The 23,336-nt window shown below is 37.0% G+C and overlaps 1 protein-coding gene across 3 annotated transcripts in view; it reads left to right on the top strand.

Moving 5' to 3' along the window:
- arap2.S (ArfGAP with RhoGAP domain, ankyrin repeat and PH domain 2 S homeolog) overlaps positions 1–23,336 on the top strand; it is a 144,750-nt gene that overhangs the window by 76,407 nt on the left and 45,007 nt on the right. For 2 of the 3 annotated variants that reach the window (XM_041579417.1, XM_018243084.2), the window contains exons 17-21: positions 7,609–7,711; positions 10,500–10,698; positions 13,900–13,963; positions 18,149–18,312; positions 20,055–20,267. In XM_041579417.1, the coding sequence (XP_041435351.1) occupies positions 7,609–7,711; positions 10,500–10,698; positions 13,900–13,963; positions 18,149–18,312; positions 20,055–20,267 (743 nt within the window). The remainder of the gene's footprint in view (positions 1–7,608; positions 7,712–10,499; positions 10,699–13,899; positions 13,964–18,148; positions 18,313–20,054; positions 20,268–23,336) is intronic. The other variant, XM_018243085.2, reaches the window with a different exon arrangement.

The following is a 23,336-nucleotide window of genomic DNA, read 5'->3' as shown; positions in this document are numbered from 1 at the left end:
CCCGTTTTTTCTGAAATTTTTTTTTGACGCCGGCGAATTTTTGCCGTGAATTTTCGCGGGCGTTTCGCGAATTTATTCGCTGGCGGCGAATCGCGCAAATTCGCTGCAAATTCGCGCCTGGCGAATAAATTCGCCCATCACTATTCATCATACTCTCATTCCGGTCTGGACTGGTCTGGTTCAATACTTCACCAAATTAAACCTGCCGAAGTGCTATGTTAGCCTATGGGGACCTTCTAGAGCATTTTTCAAAGTTTTTTGTAGTCTAAGTAAAATCGTTCGATCAAACGATTTTACTTCGACCACAGAATACCCAAATTCGGTGAAAAAAGTTCGAATTTGATATTCGAAGTATTTAAATTTCGATGGTCGAATTTTTGAAGTTTTTTTTACTTCGAAATTCGACCCTTGATAAATCTGCCCCCTGATCTAGTGGTTGAACCTTCATAGCTTATTCCATTGTAAGCCATAGTTAAGAGGAACATTTATATGAACAGATGAGTCTCAAGTGTCTTTATTTAGCAATAGTTACCCACGACTGAGTATGATTCCTCCATGTTCTCCCATGCTTGCCAAGTTTCATAACAGTTATTTTGAGTATTAACAACTATCCTGGGTACATCTTTAGGAAACAACAGTCCATTGGGAAGAAAAACAAACCACAGAATGTAATGAGACACATTGAATTAAATGGACTTAAATTGATTTCCAAGGAAAGGTGTGATTTATCTTTTTTTTAAACAGCAAAAGGGCAAGAAAACAAAACAAGCATTTTGTAAAGTCATTAACAAAGGCTTCTAACATCATTTTAATCATTTTAATGTCATTACCACCTCATTTCATTAGTATTAACAAACCTTTTCATTGGTGTGATGCGAATCTGTACTTTAACATCCACATCTGCTTAAATTAAAAGAAAGGTTTTCAAAGAATCATTGGGACTTTTGTTATAGTATTAATGCGTTGGATCATTATGTCTATTCTTTCCCACAAACTATTAAACCATTTCCCCATTGCTGCTCCCATCCCCCACATTACATGGATTTTGCTTAATTTACACAACCTCCTACCAAAACAATTTTTATATCATATCAATAAATTGTACATAATGAATAATGCAACATTTAGAGATGCTAATAAAATAATATCACGTTCCTCAGAACAGTATTAATAAACCTGTGAGAATTAGAAAATAAAATACATTGTAACAAGGACAAGCTGGCTCTGTAGTAACTCATTTCTTTGTTACTGAGGTTGCTTCCATTGGGTATCATGCTTATTTTCTATTCCACTATATTTTCCTCAACAAGGCCATATAAACTAAAGCTTGGCTATATTGTCAGGTTGTTTGCTTGGTGTGGTGCCAGATGTTATTGCCTTGATATTTAAATTCAATTAAATCTAGGCTCCGTTTCTTTTTTGGTAAAAAAACAAAAGTCGGGAGAGACCTAGGGGCAAATTCACTAAAGCGTGAAGTGGCTAACGCTAGCGCAAATTCGCCAGCGTGACATCATTTCGTTACTTCGCTGATTTACTAACGGCGCTGGTGTAAATTTGCTAGCGAAATGGACCTACTCTAGCGCTACTTCGCACCCTTACGCCAGGCGAAGTTGCGCTATGTCGAAGGGACGTTAATTCACTAACTTGCGGATTTTCATGAACGTTAACTCTCGCGCTAGACTTGCCTTCACCAACTGAGACCAGGCGAAGTACAATAGAGTAGATAGGGCGTCTTTTCCTTTTTTAAGGGTGATAGGCTGAAAAAGATCGTACATTTTTTTGGGGGTACTCTCCTTCCCCCCTACATTTCTTAACATATGGCACCTAAACTATACAGTGGGCACATGTGTAGGGCAAAATAACAACTCTATTTTATTTTATGAAGCTTTCCCAGGCTTGTGTAGTGTAATGTATTTGCTGCTACATATACATCCATTCAACTTTAACTTGGCGCCTTATGCAAATTAGGCATCACTAGCGTAACTTCGCTTTGCTTGACGAATTAACGATAGCACAAATTTGCTACCGTTCGCCTCCCTGAGCGCAACTTCGTATTTTAGTGAATTAGCGGCGCCCTGGCGAAGTGCGGCGAAGGCGTCGCTAGCGCATTTTCGCTGCTTAGTGAATTTGCCCCCTACTGTTTGGTGAAAAAGTATCCCAAGTATTCTTTAAAAGTAAAAAAATCTTACTTAGGACATACAGTAGCCTAACACTTTTTGTGCCAAGGTGGGCACTTATTCATATGCTCAAACAGTAGATTTCTCCCGACTTTTGTGTTTTGATTTGCCTTACCAAATGGTGTATAACCCTTGGACTGGGGGTTTTCTGGGATATGACCACTGTACATAATTTTGACCTAATTGAGCAACAATTCTTGACTTTAATTGGATTCATGACCATTGCCTCAAGGTAGAATTACACACTACAGCAACAGTACATATCCTTTTCTTTTTTCTTTTCTTGCAAAATAGTAAAAAGTAAATGAGTAAAACAAAATCCCAAAACTTGTTTTTAAAGAAAAAAAAAAAAAGAAGCAAACAACATTTAGGGGCAGATTTATTGGTATTGAAAATCTTATTACTGTTAAAAAAAAAACGATTTGCAATCATTTTCTAATACAAATTTTCCAAACTGCAGAAGTTCTGTAGAATTTAAAATTAATTTTTTCAAGAAATAGTAGAATTTAGTGCAAATGAGTAGTTTAATAGGATCAAGTTTTTATGGTTTGAGTTTTTATTGTAAATATGCTGGCGATGAAGAAAAACCTGCGTTAGGGTGTTTTCCAACATTCTAAATTCTCCAAAAAATCTGCCTTCCTGAGTGGTACAAGAGTGTTATAGTTGAGTTAGTAACAATGCCCTTTGAATTTGTCGTTCCTACTCCTAATATTTTATTTCCACAATAATAAAAGAGCACACATGAGTTAAACTTTTTCTGCATAGTCTTTAATGATTTCAGGACTGCCTTCAAATTGGAACTTTGGATGACTTTGGTATCATAAAACTTCATGTTTCCCTACAACTCGTGGGTACAATAATGACTCCACCACCTCATATTTTTTTTAAAGAAACAGTTTGGTGTAAAATAAAACTGGGTAAAAAGGCTGAAAAAAAAGTTTCTATTTATCTGAAAGTGCAATCTATAAAGGCTGGAGTTAACAGATGTCTAACATAATAGCCAGAAGCCAACGACTTGAAGGTGGGCCACAACTGTGCAGTTAGTTTGCTTTCCCCCTTCAAGACACTGATTGGTTCCTGGCTGGTAGCTGGTTAGGGCTGCAAAGAAGGAAGTTGTGTTCTGGTTATTATGTTAAACATCTGCTAACTCCAGTCTTTTTAGGTTACATTTCTGGCTAACTACCTATATTGAAAAACATTTTTTTGTGCATAGCCTATCTATTCACCCAGTTTCATTTTCACACTGAACATCTCCTTTAAGGCCTTCATATGAAGAATATCCCCTAATGCAAAATGACTATGACTAACTATACTAGACTGGTAGACCAGTGTGGTTAAGTTTGTAAAGTATATCATTAATTATTAGGAAATGCAAGTACTGAATCAATTAACAGGTTATTCGAGAGACCATACAGTAGAATTAAATAGCTGAAAATAGCTGAAGATCCTAAGAAAGCACACTGTAGAGAAAGAAAAAATACTCACAAAGCAGAATTCCTGGTAGACTGTTGCATAAATACTAAAAACCAATGGAATGTCATCTTTGTAGGTCAATTATATGACAATAGGGAGAGGCAGACCACTAGAAGTAAAGTAAATGCTTGGAAATGGAGCACTGGATGCATGGAAAGCAGAGATGCATTCAACAACAAGCATTAGAGTCAATGGAAAGGTAAAGTTACATTCAGTTTAATTTTTCTGCTTTGCCCTACCTTGTTAGTGAAGCTCCTTTACGCTATGTTGCAACCTTTTTCGTAGACATAAAAAGGGTCCAATTTCTTGGAAACATTGTGCCTAGATAGCTACATAGATGGACAGGGAGTTGGACTAGAGAGGGCTTTGATCTCATTGGCTTACATGGAAGACAAAAGACAGATAGGGGCAGATTTATCAAAGGTCGAGGTGAATTTTCGAGCTATTTTGTGTGTACTTTGACTAGGGAATAGTCCAAATTCGATTCGAATTTGAAAAAAATGTGAGAATTCGAATATTGAAATGTATCATGTACTGTCTCTTTAAAAATTTGACTTCGACCATTCGCCATCTAAAACCTGCCGAATTGCTGTTTTAGCCTATGGGGGACCTCCTAGAAACTATTTGGAGTCAATTGGTGGACTTTGAAAAATCTAAGTTCTTTTGGGGAAAAAATTCGAATCAAATTCATTTTTCGATTCAATGCACTATTCCTTCAATTCGTACGATTCGAATTTGGACCTATTCGATCGAAAATGGACCTATACCAAAAAAAACCTTCAACTTAATTTCGGATTGGGCTTTTTAAATTAGAATTTCGAAGTTTTTTCAATTCGAAATTCGACCTTTGATAAATATGCCCCATAATAATGATATCTGTGTTTTTTCCAGTAAATTTGCATACAAATTTGAGTTTTGATGCAAAACTGTACAGGGTGAAAAAGTCCACTCAGCCCTAATGGGAAGCAACAGAAAGAAGGCTATTGCTTCAATGTGTGGACTGTTAAGAAAGGAGGGTGGTTATAATTTGTAAGTGATGATATTTAAGGTCCTCTTGCAACTTTGGGTGGGATGGAATAAATCCCTAAGTATTATAATTATATGTAATATATTAATATAAATTAATATATATAACACTTGCTTGCATACTTATAAGAATATATTCAGCAGACACAGTTTGTTGTATATTATGTATTATAAAGCACATGCATTTACACAACTAAGACAGGTACCAAGAAACTAATATTTTTACAAGAAAAACAGATTATTTATAACACTAATTAGGATGGATGGGCTCAGTAGGCAATGCAATAAAACACTAAATTAGAGCAAATCACTGGTGCATGACATCATTTAATGCTCACAGATTAAGAAGCACATAAAAGCAAATTCTTAATGTAAATAAATCAAATGCTTCAATATGACCAAATAGTACAGATATTTCAGATTAAAATTGAAAGATGTAACTGCTATAATTGAAAGATTAACCTGCTATTGCAGATAACTTAAAAAATGGAAAAAAGTTAAGGTACAATATATCAGCATAAATATAGAACAAGAATATCCATTTGTTTGTGAGCTGATGATTTAATCTTCCCTAAAGTAATGCTTTCATTGAGGTTCTGCAATCTTCTTTTTTGTCATAAGCAGAGAATAATGTTGATTTAGAGAGGTTTAGACTCCCAAAAAATGGAAAGCTCCCAAAACAGAAATGTCACTCTCTGCCCCTTCCTTGTGGAGTATAACAGGTTGGTTGTCTTGCGTGAAACTGTATTTCTTTTAGGAAAAATTAAACAATTGAGGGAATTGTAGCCTTCAACATATCAATGTGAGCTTGAACCTTTCAACCAGGGAGTGTGATTATCTGTAAAGCACTGTGTGAAATGATGGCACTATATAAATAATAACAATAATATAACAGGGATTAGCAAATATTTTCTCCTGATACAGATTTGTGGTGGAATTCCCATTTTAGTGAGTTTTTCTCCTGATACAGATTTGTGGTGAAATTCACATTTTAGTGAGTTTTTCCATGGCAATAAAACCCCTATGAGAACAAGGACCCATTGACTTTCATGCATTCGGTGAAATTTCTCTGAAATTTCGTGAATTTTCCTGTGGTTTTACAAAATGTTTTGGTGATGGGAAATGGGATCGTTTCTTTCATCATTTCCAGTAAATCAAGAAGGTAGGAATAGTGATGGGCGAATTTATTCGGCAGGCGCAAAAGTGCTGTGCAAATTTGCCAGCGAAAATTCGCCAGCATAAAAAAAATGGACGCCAGCGTCAAAAATGGACTCCGGCATCAAAAATGAGACGGCGGCGTCATTTTGCAAATTTTTTGACGTTTCGTGAATTTCGTGAATTTTTCGGCAAAGCGTAACGCCCCAAATTCACCCATCACTAGACTGTAGGAATAATGTTTCCATATGAGTTTAATTTAACTCGTCCCAAAACTACGGAGAGGAGAAGCCAGGACACTTTTTAATGGCTCTCGCTAAGATCAAACAAAATTGTACTTAAATGTAAAATAATAAGTGAAAGGTTTGTTCTTGGCAGAGAGACTATTTTATATTTTTAAAGTATTTTTATAACACTTCTTAATATTGCAATAGATCTTATTATTTTTCTATTTATTATTAATTGTACAGGTATACCCGGAAACCCATTATCCAGAAAGCTCCGAATTACAGAAAGGTCATCTCCCATAGACTCCATTATAATCAAATAATCCAAATATTTAAAAATGATTTCGTTTTTCTCTTTAATAATAAAACAGTAGCTTATACTTGATCCAAACAAAAATCCAGTTAATCCTCATTGGAGGCAAAACCAGATTATTGGGTTTATTTCATGTTTACATGATTTTCTAGTAGACTTAAGGTATGAAGACCCAAATTACGGAAAGATCCATCATCCGGAAAACCCCAGGTCCCGAGCATTCTGGATAACAGGTCCCATACCTGTATTTGATTATATATTATTATAACAACAAAATAAGAATAACAATGTATATGAAACTGGTTCATTTTAATCAAATTACTAAATGGAAAGCTAAATACAGCCACCCATCCCTTTTTTTTTATCTATACAAAACAAACCCACTTCTCCCATAAAAAGAAATTGGTACAATAACACACTCTGTGACACCAGCCTTTTAAATCTTTCATGAGCCTCTGTACCACATCCCCTATAAATGTAATATCTTGCATTTTAGAAATGATCGATTCGATACTCTACAAACTCTGATGCCGTACCTTCATTCTCTGCCTCCATAAATTACAAATGCAGGATTTGCACCGTGTGCTTAAAATGATCGCATTTATCTTTATTGCAATTTTATTTTCTTCTTCTGAAACTGTACTGTTGGTATGGGCATAAATGATTGGACCCATATTTCTTTCGTAAGCAGTCGTGAACGCTAAGCTGCAATTATCATTATGCTGGAGATAACACTTTGTATTCGTTTAAATAATTCAAAAGCTGCCGAGATGCGTCACTTCATCAAAATTGGAGGAAACACAATACCAATGTGTAATTGTTGTTCCTTCACTTTAGGAAGTAAGTGGTAAATCTACAAGGTAATTGTATCATATGAATTGTTATTAGCAAAATAAAAGCACATGATGGAAGCTAATGTGTTAACTGATTATTTCTAAAAAGCGACTTTTACGTGTAGAAATAGGCCAAAGTAACCGAGCATTGTGTTCTATGTAACAGCAGGTATAGTACATGTCCGATATATCCAATATACTTTCCAATCCTCTAATTATAACTATTTAGAGGGTTTTAATAAATCATGAAATATTTGCTTAATTCCTTTGATAATGAAAGTGGTAAAGTATTCAACCAGAACATGAAAAGCTTATTCTTTGCTAGGGAATTAAGCCTTCGGCTACTTTAAATTATAAAACCTAAATATGTCTTTTTTTTTCTTTCTAAATCCTGTTTGCTGAAGGGCTGCTTTTACCTTTGAGATCTACTTTCTGTCTGAACGTATGTTCCTTTTTGGAGCTGAAAATGTGGAGTCTCGCAGAGAATGGACCAGGGCAATAGCTAAGGTGAGATTGATAACTATCTGACGGAGGTAAGCCTAGAGCATTAGCATAGAATACATTGCTATTGTTAACTGTAGGCTCTCAGAGGTACCGTCTTTATGTTCTCTTTTTTTCACAGTGCTTTGCATAATGTATATTTTTCCATGCCAAAGATGAAATGCATATGATTTGTAGTGTTAAAGAAATGCAAGAACATTGTGTCAGGAGATTCCACAGATAATACAAGCAGTGTAAGAACACCCTCATGCATTTTGCCTTCCATTTTTCTCCTCTGTTCTCATCTAGACAAAGAAAGGTCACAATTAATTAGAATCAGGGTACCCTCAGATGCATTTCCAACACCGTACTTAAGCATAAATAATAAAGTAGACAAAACAGAAATGTGCTACTCTATTCTTCATTTTTATATGTATTGTTCTGCTGGAGGTACTGATAATAGGAGTCAGGTAACAATGCCCCAGACATGAGTGCTAAAGCATGAGTGGTGAAAAATTGCCATTTACCATGAACTTGTTGCTGGGGTACTGCTCTGGACATGGCAGATTAAAAATCGTAAGTGCAAGATTGGGGCCGGTATATGCACGGCACATAGAGCAGGTGGTAACATCAATAAGAGGCTGGCACAAGCCGAACCACACCGAGTAGGAAAGCAGGAGCCGGATTGTAAAAGTAAAAAAAACACATTTTATTTTACATAATTTGTTTTTAATTATGGAAAATAAAATATGATTTTTTACTTTTACAATCCGGCTCCTGCTTTCCTACTCTGTGTGGTTCGGCTTGTGCCAGCCCCTTATTGATGTTTCCTGGTGTTTACTCCCTCTGCTGAAGGTCTGGGGCCCACCATTTACAGTGGTAAGCTTCTAATTTGTACCCTACACACTGGCTTCCCTTTATTCTACATAGAGCAGGTGGTAAGGACAGGCCTCCTTTGCACTATGCCCCTACTGGTATGCCATAACTTGTACATCTATATGAATCTCCTGGCTTACCCCTTATAACGACAGCACTGCTGCCATTGGTGTATTCAAGGGGAAAGACCAGGTTCTTGAATTCCATTTTGGAAAGACCTACCAGTCTGATTTATGTTTATATAAATGAAATAAAAAGGAAGGATAGTGTCAATTGTAGCTGTAGGGTCCAGCACAAAGTGACGACAATTAACTGCAGGGCCAGAACTGCATAGAGGAGCTGTGAATAAAGTGCAAGAAGTTGGGAATGTAAATTCATGGCCATGTCACACACACATGTCCGAACCCTTAAGCTTTATATGAAATGCCTGTACTAACAACAGCAATATTTAAATCTCCATTATCTATCCCAAACTTTGGCATTGTCTTTTGCCAACTGCAAAAACACCTTTAGCCAATGATCTCTAATGTGGCATGAGAAAAACATGATTAAAACTTGTGTAAAAAAAAAATCTGTGTAGTTACAAAAGGGTGATAGTAATTTTATACTGGTATCCCTTTAATTTCTATGTTAAAGGACATGCACCCTGCATTCTCCTACCTTGTATATACATTGGGCCCATCGATCCCGCTTCATTTGAACCTCATAAATTCTCTTTGTTTGCTGCAACACATTTTTCCTAAAACACATAGCAGCTTTCACCTGGCGGCCATTTTCCCACTGAGACATTATCAGTGACATGAAAACAGCACATGTGCGCTGTGAAGTTCATGCAAGAATGGCAGTTTACACTGGCTGAACTTACTTTGATAAGAAAATCCTGCTTGGATTTAGCAATTCAATGGGTAACCAGTATCTATGGGAACCAGCAATGCTATCTCTTCATTGGATGCTAGGCTGGATGTTGTGTTTAGAACTCTAAAGGTAGAGTTAAGAAGAACTGAGCATGCTCAGAAGCCACTAGCCAAAGTGACTTCCCAATGGAGGGGATTGAGAGGAGAAAAAGGAAATCTTAAGTAATTAAAGGGATCCTGTCATCGGAAAACATGTTTTTTTCAAAACACATCAGTTAATAGTGCTACTCCAGTAGAATTCTGCACTGAAATCCATTTCTCAAAAGAGAAAACAGATTTTTTTATATTAAATTTTGAATTCTGACATGGGGCTAGACATTTTGTCAATTTCCCAGCTGCCCCTGGTCATGTGACTTGTGCCTGCACTTTAGGAGAGAAATGCTTTCTGGCATGCTGCTGTTTTTCCTTCTCAATGTAACTGAATGTGTCTCAGTGAGAAATGGGTTTTTACTATTGAGTGTTGTTCTTAGATCTACCAGGCAGCTGTTATCTTGTGTTAGGGAGCTGCTATCTGGTTACCCTCCCATTGTTCTTTTGTTTGGCTGCTGGGGGGGGGGGAGGGAGGGGGGTGATATCACTCCAGCTTGCAGTACAGCAGTAGTGATTGAAGTTTATCAGAACACAAGTCACATGACTTGGGGCAGCTGGGAAATTGTCAAGCCCCATGTCAGATTTCAAAATTGAATATAAAAAAAATTGTTTGGTCTTTTAAGAAATGGATTTCAGTGCAGAAATCTGCTGGAGCAGCACTATTAACTGATTAATTTTGAAAAATTTTTTTTTCCCATGACAGTATCCCTTTAAGTGGGTGCTACAGCTTTGTTATTAACCTCTAAACAACCTGATTAGAAGGTAATTAAAGATTTAATCACTGTTGCTTGGTTACAGTAGCCATGTTTCATCTGTATTGTTTTTATAACAGGCAGTAGTATGTGACTAATGGGTCTTGCGTGACTTGTTTAAAATAAAAATATTTGTGTTTTTTTTGTATATGATGATTTTTGTCATTTTTGTCGATCTTACAGAACTTTGCACCTGCTGTAGAAGACTATTTGCTGGATTTAGATTTCACCTTGCTTGGATATCTGTACTACAAAAATTCCTATAGCCTTAACCAATGGAAAAAAGCTTGGTTTGCACTGGACAAGGCATGTCTACACTACTGGAATACAGAAGATTGTGGAAAAGCAGACACCATACAACTAAAGAAACTTCAGGAACTTAGTAAGATATAAACATTATTCATTTATCTCTTCTTCTTGAAGATCATGGGGCAACCCTTGTTAGTACAGTAGAACCATCTCATAATATAACAGACTCATATAGTGTATTAGCAATGGCAACATGCAAAATATAATCAGTACTGTATATCTTGTATTACAAAATCAATTTTTAATTAGCCTGTTGTAAAATGTAACATTTTTGGAAACTTTCTTTCAAGGCACTTCCACAACCTAACACTTGTTTTAATTAGACTTTTTGGAAGGGTTTGTTGTTTAAGTAGTTTTTTGCTTAGACAGATAGTGAAGTTTATGCACATGGTTTACAGTGTCTGTATTATGTTGTCTCTCTATTTATTTTCTGTGCATTGGCATTCTCCATAGACAATGACTGCAAAGACAGAGTATGGTGCAGTTATTGCAATAAATTGGGTCCTTTTTAAGCTCAATCCATGGTGAGACATAGGATAGCCTACAGGGTTCTGGACAATGTCAGAGAGACTGCTGTAAGCTGCCAAAGCAGTCACTATTTATTTGGCCTGTTTTGGCATCTGTATACTTAATAATGCTTGCTATTTCTTGAATCGTAGTCTGGACCTGGTTGCCATCCCAAAACAAAGGCATATTATTATTAATAATAACAATAACAACATTAATAATAGTAATAATGACAATAATAATTGCTGCAAATGGCCATTGTACATTATGTGAAAAAAGTCTGTGATGTCATATAGATACCAAAAGTTGCAGGAAAACTACTATGATGGCAGAGCTTAATGGTATTAATGTTTATGATGTATATGATATGGTATATCTAGATTTTGTAATTTTTCTGGGAGAATTCCATCTTCCATGTATCTGGTCGACGCTCTTCTCCAACCATGTCATAATCCTCACCCTTGGCATTTTGGCCATTTTTCCAGCTAATATATTGTAAGGAGATTATATGACAATATTGTAGTTGGTGGGGAAGGCAGTAGTGTTACTACAAATCTGCTAATACCAAAGAGCAGATAAAAAAAGGACAGGTGTCCATAACTTTCAAAGCTGAGGACATATTGGATTCCTTATGCTTGAAGAAATGTCAATGTTTAACATTTTTGTAATTTAGCAGTCGACTTCTTTGGGCAAATAAGTAGACAAGGGCTTTGTATGATTAGATGGTGGATGTATAAAGATTCAATGTACAACAATATACTTCAGACTATCCTATATACACCAAGGCTTAAAAAAAACAACTTTAAGTTAAGCTTACAGAATATGCTAAATTATTTTGTTATGGTGATACATAGGATAGATGTCCCTGGCATGTTTAATCAGGATGCCAAACGAGCATTACACAATTAATTATATTCCATCTGCACCTTCATCAAGGACTAAGAGGTCCCTCTGAAACTGGGAACCCAGAGCAAGTGGTCTCTCTGTCCTGCCTGTACATGGTTTTCAATTAAGTTGTGCTTTGTTTAGAAATAAGTTAAATCTCAAAAGCTATACATATTACTAATAGTAACCAATAACTGCAATAACAATAGCTCTACAGAGCCTAAAAGCACATGGAACTCCCCTCTTCAATACTCATGAGTAATATGAGGTTGAAATCGGTATGTTTCCCTTGGCAAAATGGATTTCTATAGCCAGTACACCTTAATTATACAGTATACTCTAAAATATTGGTTCTTATTAGTGATGGCAAATCTGTCCCTTTTCACTTCGACGGAAAATTAGCAAACCGGCAGAAAAATTTGTGAAACGGCGAAAAATTATTGAACCACGTTGAAGTCAATGGGCGTCAAAATAATTTTGATGTGAGCCACAATTTTTATACATGTGACTATTTTGTCCAAATGCATTAAAGTCAATGGGCACCCAAATAATTTTGACGTGCATCAATTTTTTTTTTGTTTCAACTAATTTTTTTCCAGAAATTTTTTGCCGCAGTTTTGAGAAAACATTCGTACACTATTTAGCTACTGTTTGTATGTATATTTGGTTATATAGCACTATTCGTACATTATATGCAGTGCTGAATAAACCTTATAATACAATAATAATATAGATATGGGAACAATAATGCATGCATAATAAATATGATTACTTTAAACAATAAATGGCAAGTGACTAAGGGGATAATAAGTGCAGTCATTGACTATTTTTGGAGAATGGACTCATGAGTGCTGTGCTAGTTTTCAAAGAGGTAGGTTATGAGTCTTCTTTTAAAGGGGTGATTTACCTTTAAGTAGTGATGGGTGAATTCGCGGCGAATTTGCGCGATTCCCCGCCAGCGAATAAATTCGCACGAGACGCCGGCGCCGTTTTGCGAATTTCTCGCCACGAATTCACGCCTGGCGAATAAATTCGACCATCACTATCTTTAAGTTAACTTTTAGTATGTTATAGAATGGCCAACTCTTAGCAAGCTTTCAACTGGTCTACATTTTTTTCATTTGTATAGTTTGCCTTTTTCTCATGCTTCTCAGGTTTAAAATGGGGGACAATGACTCTGGCAGCCACAAAATATTGTTATTGTTACTTTTCATTACTTATCTTTCTATTCAGACTCTCATTTAAACCACTGCCTGGTTGTTGGTAATTTAGACCTTAGCAAGCAGAGGTGCTAAAAAGGCCTAACTGGAAAGTTGAACAATGAGCAATCTCATTTTTATAGGTAACAGAAGAAGTCTGTGTTATTTGTTTAATGGGGAGCCATGATAAATATTTCAGCAGCAAGGGAAGCAGTTATTCCTTAGGCAGAACAGTGCTAAAGATGCAGGTATATGATCCATTATCTGGAAACCTGTTATCCATAAAGCTCAGAATTATGGAAAGGCTGTCTTTCATAGACTCCATTATAATTAAATAATCCAAATTTTGAAAAATGATTTACTTTTTCTCCGTAACAATAAAACAGGACCTTGAACTTGATCCAAACTAAGATATAATTAATCCTTATTGGAAGTAAAACCAGACTATTGGATTTACATGATTTTCTAATAGACTTAAGGAATGAAGATCAAAATTAAGGAAAATGTGTTATCCAGAAAACTCCAGGTCCAAATCATTCTGAATAACATGGTCCCTTACCTGTATATAGGTAGGTAGCAGGAAAGATGGGAGACTTGGAGCCCAGTTAGGAGAAGTGTTTGCCCCTCATGTCCACTTCTATTCAATATGTTGTTTCAGTTAAAATGTGACTTTTTTTTTCCAGCAGCAAACTCCTCCATGCTGAATGGCGAAAAGGGGAATATTCTTCTGCTGGTTGAAAATGGAAGGTAATATCTCTTTGTAAACATATAAGCACATGGTTAAATATGAGGCAAACAGTAACTTTTTATAACACAGAAGTACCTACACGTAGATACAGTAGATACTTTAGCACTGAATTATGATATCATTACCCTTCTAAGTTTTTATGCTTCAAGGCAAATATTCTGTAAAATAGAGAATGGTGACAAGGAGTCATGGGGCAAATTCACTAAGATTCGTAGGTGCGCCAGGCGTAACTTCGCCACACTTCACCACACTTTGCCAGGCGTAGTTTCGCCAGCGCTTCGCAAATTCACTAAAATCTGAAGTTGCGCTCAGGGGTAGCATAAGGTTGCGAAGTTGCGCTAGCGTTGATTCGCTAAGCGAAGCGAAGTTACGCTAGCGATGGTTAATTTGCATACGGCGCCAAATTCAAATTTCAATGGAGGAATACGTATCAGCACTACAAATGCCTAGAAAACCTTCAAAACATCAAATAAAAATTTTATTTTGCCCTACACATGTGCCCACTGTATAGGTAAGTTGCCATGAGTCAGGAAATGTAGGGGGGAAGGAGGGGAGCCCCAAAAAATTTTTCGATCTTTTTCAGCCTATCACCCATAATGTAGAAAACATGCCAGCGTTTTTTGGGACTTAGAAAAAATGTTGACTTTTTTTGAAGTAATCCCTATCTAATCTATTGTGCTTCGCCTGGTCTGAGGTGGCGAAGGAAGTCTAGCGTAAAAGGTAGCGTTCAGTACACTGCGCGCGTTAGTGAATTTACGTAGTTACGTCCGTAGCGATAATTCGCCAGGCGTAAGGGTGCGAAGTAACACTAGTGAATCTACGCCAGCGTTCGTTAGTGAATTTGCACAGTAACGAAAATGCCAAACGCTAGCGAAGTAACGCTAGCATTCAGCGCTTCGGCGCTTAGTGAATTTGCCCCAAGGAGATTTAATATGCTTTGTAATTCTGTCATGTCAACTGTTTTTACTACATGATTAATGCCTTAAGGCAAAAGAAAGAAGCTAACTAAGCAAATCATTAATTTTGGAGGATCACATTTTAATAATTTTGAAGACATAACAGTCAAAAAGAAAGCAGTGTGTAAGATTTACAAATATAATGATTGAAGTGTGCTTTGTAGGCCTCATTTACAAATGTTAAATTGCCAGAGCAGTTAGCCATAGCAACAGTCAGATTTTGCTTTTTTTTCTATATTGAAATAAGTATATAACTAATTTCCCTAACAGAGCTAAGTTCAGCAACAGAGAACCCTATTTTTAAAAACTGTGGATTTATATAATCAAGGCCATTTCAACAAGACCCAATGAAGATAAGCAGAAGACAATCAGCTTCTCTACAGTATCTTGCTAAATGTAGCATGGAGTTTCATGTCATTGCTTTCTCAATCAAATTCACCTTTCTCTACAGTTGGGTGCCCAGATGATTTAACAAAAGCGTAAATGCAAAACCCAGACCTATTCCCCCTGAGCAAATAAAATAAGCTAAGATACAGTAAGCTGAACTGCTGCCCTACGTCTTTGATGTAGTACTGGGAAATATATATCTATTCACTGCTAATGCCTGACAAGTGCTAACATGGCTAGTGATGGGCGAATTTCTCCTATTTCGCCAAAAAATTTCCCATGAAATTCATAAAACGGTGAAAAATTTGTGAAAAATTAGTGAAACTCTGAAATTGGCGCCTGTGTCAATTTTGGATGCGCGTCCAAAAAGTCACTTGCGTCAATTTTGACACCGGCGTAAAGTGTTGACGCTCAACGATTTTGACATGAGTGACTTTTTGGATGTGAACCGCTGAAATATACCGCATATTTTGTATCATATTTAACTAGTTTTTTTGGAGGATCGTTTTGGAGGAAAGGAGCTGCATGTAGAAGCTTAAAGTTTTAAATGAAAGTTGTGGATGTTTTGCCAGAATGAACAATAAATAAGGATAAGTTCTTCCTGAATATACTGTAGTACAGATGAAGCCACTTGGATTTGTGAGATAAATGCGTCATGACTCATGGTTAATTGAAGAAACTGCGTTATCTAAAGTCATCTTAACTCATTTAATGCATTTAACCTTTCCATTAGCATACCAAAGCACCATTGTGAACAATGGTGAATGCCTTAATTAGATGGGATGTTGTGACGCAGTTTTCTGTGTTAAATGAGATAAATGGGATATCTGTGTTTAGTTATTCTGTGTCAAACAGACAAACCAAAGTGGCTGCATCTGTATATCCATTATACAACCACAATTATGCCTTTGACAGGTAGATTTACTGTATTTGCTCTTGGTTTATTTTGTTTTTCATCTTCTCTGTTGTGATAAACTTCTGCGGTCAGTTGATCTCCTGACCTACCCAAAGGGAGATGCACACAATAACACAGGTTGAAAATATAATTACAAGACTGGCATATTCAGTAATACTGAGTAACAAAGTCTGGTTTTATTTCGGGGCACATCATTTTCTTTGCAATGCTCATTAATTTACAGTAGGGAATGCTACTATTACAGGTATAGGAGCTGTTATCCAGAATGCTTGGGACCTGGGGTTTTCTGGATAATGGTTCTTGGAGATGGCCTTACCATAGTTTTGAGCTTTCTGGGTAATGAATCCCCTACCTGTATTAGTAAGAAGTAACTACAGCTGCTCATATGCACTCACCAAATACCAGTTCAAAGGACTACAACATTTTAGGCTTCTTTGTAAAACAGATATGTTTGTTTTGGTTATTTAGGTATCATGGGTAGAACATTTGACTTCAACTTCTACTTACAGGACCATGGAATGAAGAGTGTTCATTACACTTAATCTTCCATTTGTTATAATCCTGATCCCAATAAAAATATATATTTAAAGGAGAACTAAAGCTTAAATAAAGAAGTAACCAGAAAAGTTGTACATTATGTTTTGGGCTTTTGTACCAGCTCAAGGGTATCACAGCCCTTTAGCAGTAAAGATCTGTTTCTCCAAAGATGCCCCAGTAGCTCCCCATCTTCTTTTCTGCTGATTCACTGCACATGCTCTGTGCTGCTGTCACTTACTGAGCTTAGGGACCCACTCACAATATACAGTACACATAGAATAAAAATGTCACAATATAAGGCTGATTAGTAATCAATAAAAAATATTTGCTACTTGGCCGCACAGAAACCAGTGTAACTAGCATCAGAATTTAATAATCAGCCCTGTAGCATCATCTTATATTACAGACCAACCTCATTTTCTGCTGGATAATTAGTGACGACCCCTAAGCTTAGCTTCTCAACAGCTGCTCAGAGCCCACTGAGTATGTGAGTGTCACAGACACTTTCCAAGATGGTGACCCCCTGTGACAAGTTTGAAGTCCTGGATCATTGCTGCTATTGACAAGCTGAAACTTTAGGCTGGTGCAATAAGTTAAGCATATAAAATAAGGCATTTTAGCAATATAAATGTGTAGTTAGTTCTCCTTTAAGGTCATGGGCACACAGAGATGTAGGCTCCACTGCTCTCAATCTGTGTTTTTTTGAAAGCTGAGAGAAGCAGATATGCTCCATGTCCCATTTCAATTGATTTGATGAATGGAGCAGGGGCACAAATCGGACCTGCTTCTCTTCCATGGCCTAAAGTAAAAGTCCTTATTTTTATTGTTACATTCTTCCTATCAGCTTTGACATTTTCACCAACCTATTTTTTATTTAACCAAAAGCAGGGCTTACCTTCCACTGTTTTAAAATGAAAAAAAAAAAATCTTAATTTTATCTATGTGTATGAAAACCCCAATCTAATATGAAATATGTTCAGGCTTGGACGTACTAACAAAGTCGCACCTGTGCACTAGTACAGTAACCTCCATCAGACTTTCTCTTTATTTCATGTCTAATTAAAGATAACTGTTGACTGGTTGCTATATATGTAACTGCACTGATGGTATTAATATCTTTGTTAATATGGTTAATCAAGAAAAGCATAGGGAAGAAAAAAATGATAGCATAAATGTAAAGAATGACATCTATTGTAATATTGCCATGCTTGCATTCTAGTTTGTGGATAATCAGCATCCAAAATGTAGAACATTTCCAAAATGTATTTTCCCTGGGCCGTTTTGGAAAATTTTAATTCTAAATATGAATGACTATCATTAAAGCATGGAAAGTGCAAGTCTAACTTCAATATATGCTAATTCCCTACTTTCCTTTCTCTCCCATACAGGACATTCTATATCCATGGACATACAATGCTGGATTTCACGGTCTGGCATTTGGCAATTGAGAAAGCAGCAGGTACAGATGGTAATGCACTACAGGATCAGCAGCTCAGCAAAAACAACATTCCTATTATCGTGAACAGCTGCATAGCATTTGTTACGCAGTATGGTAGGTAATACAGAGTTTATATCTAGCAGATTGGAGTTGAATGACATTAGTTACATGTAAACATTTTCAGATAAGGAGGTTTAATGGAAGAAGAGTATGGAATATGTCATAAAATATGTACCTATTATCAGCCTATCCATCTTCCATTGGTAACCCCATTCCAGACCCTTGGCACTTGGACAATGTTGATACAGTATGTTTGCCAACACTGGTGGAGAAACAAACGACTCTAATGATGATATGTGCCAAAGACTCTCAACAGATACATTTATAAATCATGGGCCACAATAGAGCAGCAGTCCATCATAAACAGCCATTTATTGCATTACTCATACAGCTAATGCAACCAGAGCCCTTACAGTTCAGTTACTGAAGGACTGCCAATTACTCTCCAGAGGAGCTCACATTATTTGGCTACAGAAGCCTAAGTACAGTGTCTTCTGCTAAAATAACACCTGTTACAGAATCTAGGCCTCATACTGGCTGGTCTTCAAACATGTGGCTATCCTTCTGCCACAGGGCAGTATCAACATAGGAGCCTCCTTCACCATTACTTCCATCTCCATGGTGGAAAAGAACCTAAACACTGACATGGCACCACCCCAATCCTTTATACTACTCAAACACTATCCCAGTTGAGAGTACAAATTAGAGTGATGCTGACTCATTTGAACCCTTAGTGGATCCAGAAACTTGACATTTTAAGCCCTGGCTTGGAGCGTTAGTGTTTGCTGCTCAACGCTGCCTTTGTAGTTCTAAAAACAAACAAGAGCAGTCATACTTTTTCACTGGTCCCTATTAGTGATGGGCGATTTTCCTGCAAAATCCATGAAATGGCGAAAAATTCACAAAACGTATTAGTCAAGTCAATGGGCATCAAAATAATTTTGACGCACGCCAATTTCAATGCCCGCGACAATTGATATACGCATGCTTATTTTGCCCAAATGCATTAAAGTCAATGGGCATCCAAATAATCTTGATGCTTGACAATGTTTCTGTGTGCGACTATTCTTCCGTGCGACCAAGTTATTTTGACGCGCCTGATCTTTCACTGGCGAATGTTTGTGCCATTTTCGTGCCACCGGCGGCAAAACTACGAAATTCGCAACGAATTTGCACCTGGCCAATTTATTCGCCAGTCACTAGTCCCTATGAATTGTAGATACATTAGGGGAAATAAGATGAAATCTAATAGGGATACTTATTGTATAAGACTGGATTCTAAAGTTAGTTTTAGGGTAAGGCAGCAAGTGCCAGTAGAGCACCCCCTTTTTTTTAAGTATACATTATACTGCAAATCAGGAATGTCGGGGGGGGTGTGTGAAAGGAGTTGTAGTCACACTGGAGGGTTGCAAGTTGAATATTCCCAATTTGTGTAATTTTTTTTCTGGCCCAGTATCCACCTGTGTTCTGCAATAAAGAATATATATATTTTTTGGCCTGTAGTGTTCAGGTTTCTAGAACACACGTTTATCTTCAAAAATATATCAAGTTACATGGAATAAACATTCAAAGTTTTTACATTCCACACTCCCCGCAATTTAAAATATACATTTTTTGCTTTGCAAAATAGCAATAATTTATGCGTTTCAACGGCGCCATTGTAAAACACTGCTTAGAAATGATTAGACCGCAAGCAACTTACAAAACTGGGTTTACATATTTCAAAATATGTTCTTCTAGCCTACATTATTATAATTCAGAAAGACATGTTTATTTTAATGTCTCTCTGCATTAAGGTTTGGGAAGCAAATCTCTGTATCTGAAGAATGGAAACCCGTCGCCAGTGAGGGAGCTGCTCGAAGAATTTAAAAGGGATGCACGGAGCATTAAACTAAAAGTCGGAAAGCATCAGCTGGAAGATGTGACTGATGTACTGAAATATTTCTTCTATGAAATAGATGATGCACTTCTCACAAAAGAACTTTATCCATATTGGATCTCTGCCTTAGGTAATAGCACAATATTCCAGAAATAGCTGTTTCATTATTCATTGGAATGAATGCATCTACTAAGTATACATTTTTTTTACTTGATTTTTTTTTTTTAAATCCCTCAAGACTACTGACATATTGTTGTTGGCATAGAACATTTCATCAGCACTTACTTGAACATGAAGCATTGTGTTGTCACTTAGCACCTTGGACATATTATACTGGAAATAGAGATGATATTAGAAATATGATTAGAAATATATTCTATTTTATTAGGTTAAAATAAGATATTAATTGGGGCTGATAATGTGAGCAGGTAATAAAGGCTAAATTTAAATGTAATTTATGCTGTGAGCTTATTAATATACTGTAAGTTAATATATGTTGTTAGTTATATTCCCAACAGCGTTTCAGGGACAGCACTCCTGTTTCTCACCTCGCCTCATGGCAGGAGCGGCCCTGTTTATTCCTAAGGGATGTTGTATTGGTAATAATGCAGTAGTTTCATATATTCAATAACAATCCAATATGTTATGGATTTTAGCACTTTAAGACCTATCATAAAATGTTATTTATAAAGTGACACTGACATGTTCTTGTCAATGCTGTGTGATAGTGATGTGCAGCTGGACTGAACCCACAGTGCCCATGGGTCAGGCAAGTTTGGTTGGGACCATTTCCAGAAAAGATTGCTGGGTCGCAGATGAGTTGGGCTGAGATTTTTCTTCCATTTTCCTGCCCTGCGACCTTATACAGCTGGCAGCCTCTTTTTACAGGCATGTGTCTGCCCTGCCCACATTCATGATGTCAGAGATGGGTGGCACGGATCTATTATTAGAGCTGCCCTGCTGGGTTGGATGAGGTTCGGGTTGGGAGGCTTGGATTAGGGACAGGTGTGGGTCAATTTTTTGTCTACCCACACAACACTATCATGTCTGTATCTCTACCAAAGCACCATTTCTTTTAAAGGAAACACTAACCCACAATCCAACCCAACATTACTAGAGAGCTATTAATCTTATGTCAGTATTGACCCCAGCTAGGATTGCCACCCGACCAGATTTCACTCAAACAGCCTGTTATTTGGAAGTGCTGTCTGGGCATGAAACCTTCCAGTCCGGATTTCCAAATTAGGAAATCCAGACAGGACATTGAAAATAATGACAAGTCATCAGTGCCTCCCCCAACATCGCCACTCCCCCCCTAACATCACCACCCCCACGTGACATCATCCACCCTGCCCCCAGCTGTTTTACAGCCCCAGAAAAGGTGGCAACACTAACCCCAGTCCAACATGATTGATTTCAGGTGGGAGCCTTGGGGCTCAGCCAAAAAATATTGTAAGGATCAGGGGTTCTAGGCAGGACAGGTCCTGATGCAAATCTATCTCTCATTCCTTGAAGTTAACATGTTGAACTGTTAGTGATCTCCTGTAACACTCATAATATTGTATAAATAACAAGGTGTTGCTTTGGTGGTGATACTGAGGAAAGTGTCAGAATGACAGCATGGGCTAGTGTTGAACCCAGGAGTATTTGCAGATATTATAGTCACAAATTTTGCAGTCGAACGTCATTAACAGGTGGGCGAGCTATTTATTTAAACATAGTTTATATATTTTACCACCTTCTCTTATCCTTCTTATTCTCATTGTTAATCCTTCTTTACTTACCTTACGGGGCAATGCCATTGATATAAACATGCATTCAGCTGTGGAGGATGAGAGATAACAGGGTTCGCTAGCAAAGTTACACCTGCGCCCGTTATTAAATCGGCCTGAAATCGTTAACGCTGGCAAATCGTCGCCAGCGTTAGTCACTTCGCTCTTTAGTAAATCTGCCCCCAAGTTGGGAGTTAAAGCGGGACTGCTATTCTTATGTGAATAATCCTGTGTTGAAGATGGGACTTTGTTAATAATAAAAGCCAGTCAAGCTGCATTGAACTCTTAAAGGAGGTGTCAGACTCAATTTATGTGCTTAAACTGTACCGTGGCTATGGTTCCTGCTTACCTGAATGTCACATATTGCCCACGTCCTCCACCATATGTGTCATTCAGGTAAACAGGGACAGATACGTCAAGCTGGGCAGCTGAAAACACTTAATGGAGCATGAAATGGAAGGCCCACCCTGATCTCCTCCATTCACTCCAGGGACCCATTTATTCGGCTTTTCCTACGCTGGTCCACAAATACAACCACGCTTGCTCCAAAGCTATACATATTTCCCTGGAGTTCATTGTTTATTGGCGAAATACCCACACAATCACAATCAATCTTTTTCCAACACATCTCTTACAAGGGTTGCATTTTTTTTAAAACATTTTTACCCATCTGAAATAGCTCAACTATGCAGTTTTGCAAGAGTGCACTGCAAATGGCTGACCCACATTGGAATCAGCCCGTTAGAGCAGGGGAAATTTGTCAGTGACTCACAGCATTACTATATTGGTTGCACCTGGAAGAAATAGCTTGAGAACTACACATATATGTATATTTTAGAAAAAATATTTGTGAAACAGATTTAGTAAATATGCACCACAGTTTAGTGAAAGTTTTTTGTAATAACTCCAGTTCCCATTTATTAAATGCATAGTTATACCAGTTAAGCAGTCATCATTCCCTTAATATTAAATTATATAAAAAAGAAAGAGCCTAATACTAAGAGGCAATTTACTAAAATTCTAATTTTTTCATGAATCTTATTTTTTTTCTAAAAATGTGAGTTTTTTTTGTATATCTCTAAAATTCAAATTTTTTAGATTTATTAAGTATAAAAACCATGAAAACCTCTAATACAAAATTGCACCCAGTAATAGCTGTTAAGGTCCCACAGAAGTCAATGGGAGCTGAACCTATTGAACCATTTTTAATTAGTTTGTACTTTTAGAGGTTTTAGACTTTCTTTTTGCAAATTTTTAGAGGTTTTTATATTTTTTTAATGCAACATTCAGCATTTCTGTTTCCGTTCGTACTTTTTATATTCACATCTTTTTTGTCTCTGAAACCTCTAAGACCACCTCTAAAATTTGGCTTTTAATAAATAGGCCTCTATCTGTCAGTCTTATTATCAAGAATAGCTTTCATAAAT

Source organism: Xenopus laevis, chromosome 1S (assembly GCF_017654675.1).
Source record: "Xenopus laevis strain J_2021 chromosome 1S, Xenopus_laevis_v10.1, whole genome shotgun sequence".
NCBI classification, from domain to species: Eukaryota; Metazoa; Chordata; class Amphibia; order Anura; family Pipidae; genus Xenopus; species Xenopus laevis.
Note: the sequence above shows the minus strand (reverse complement) of the source record. Positions and strands in the feature narration are given on the sequence as shown.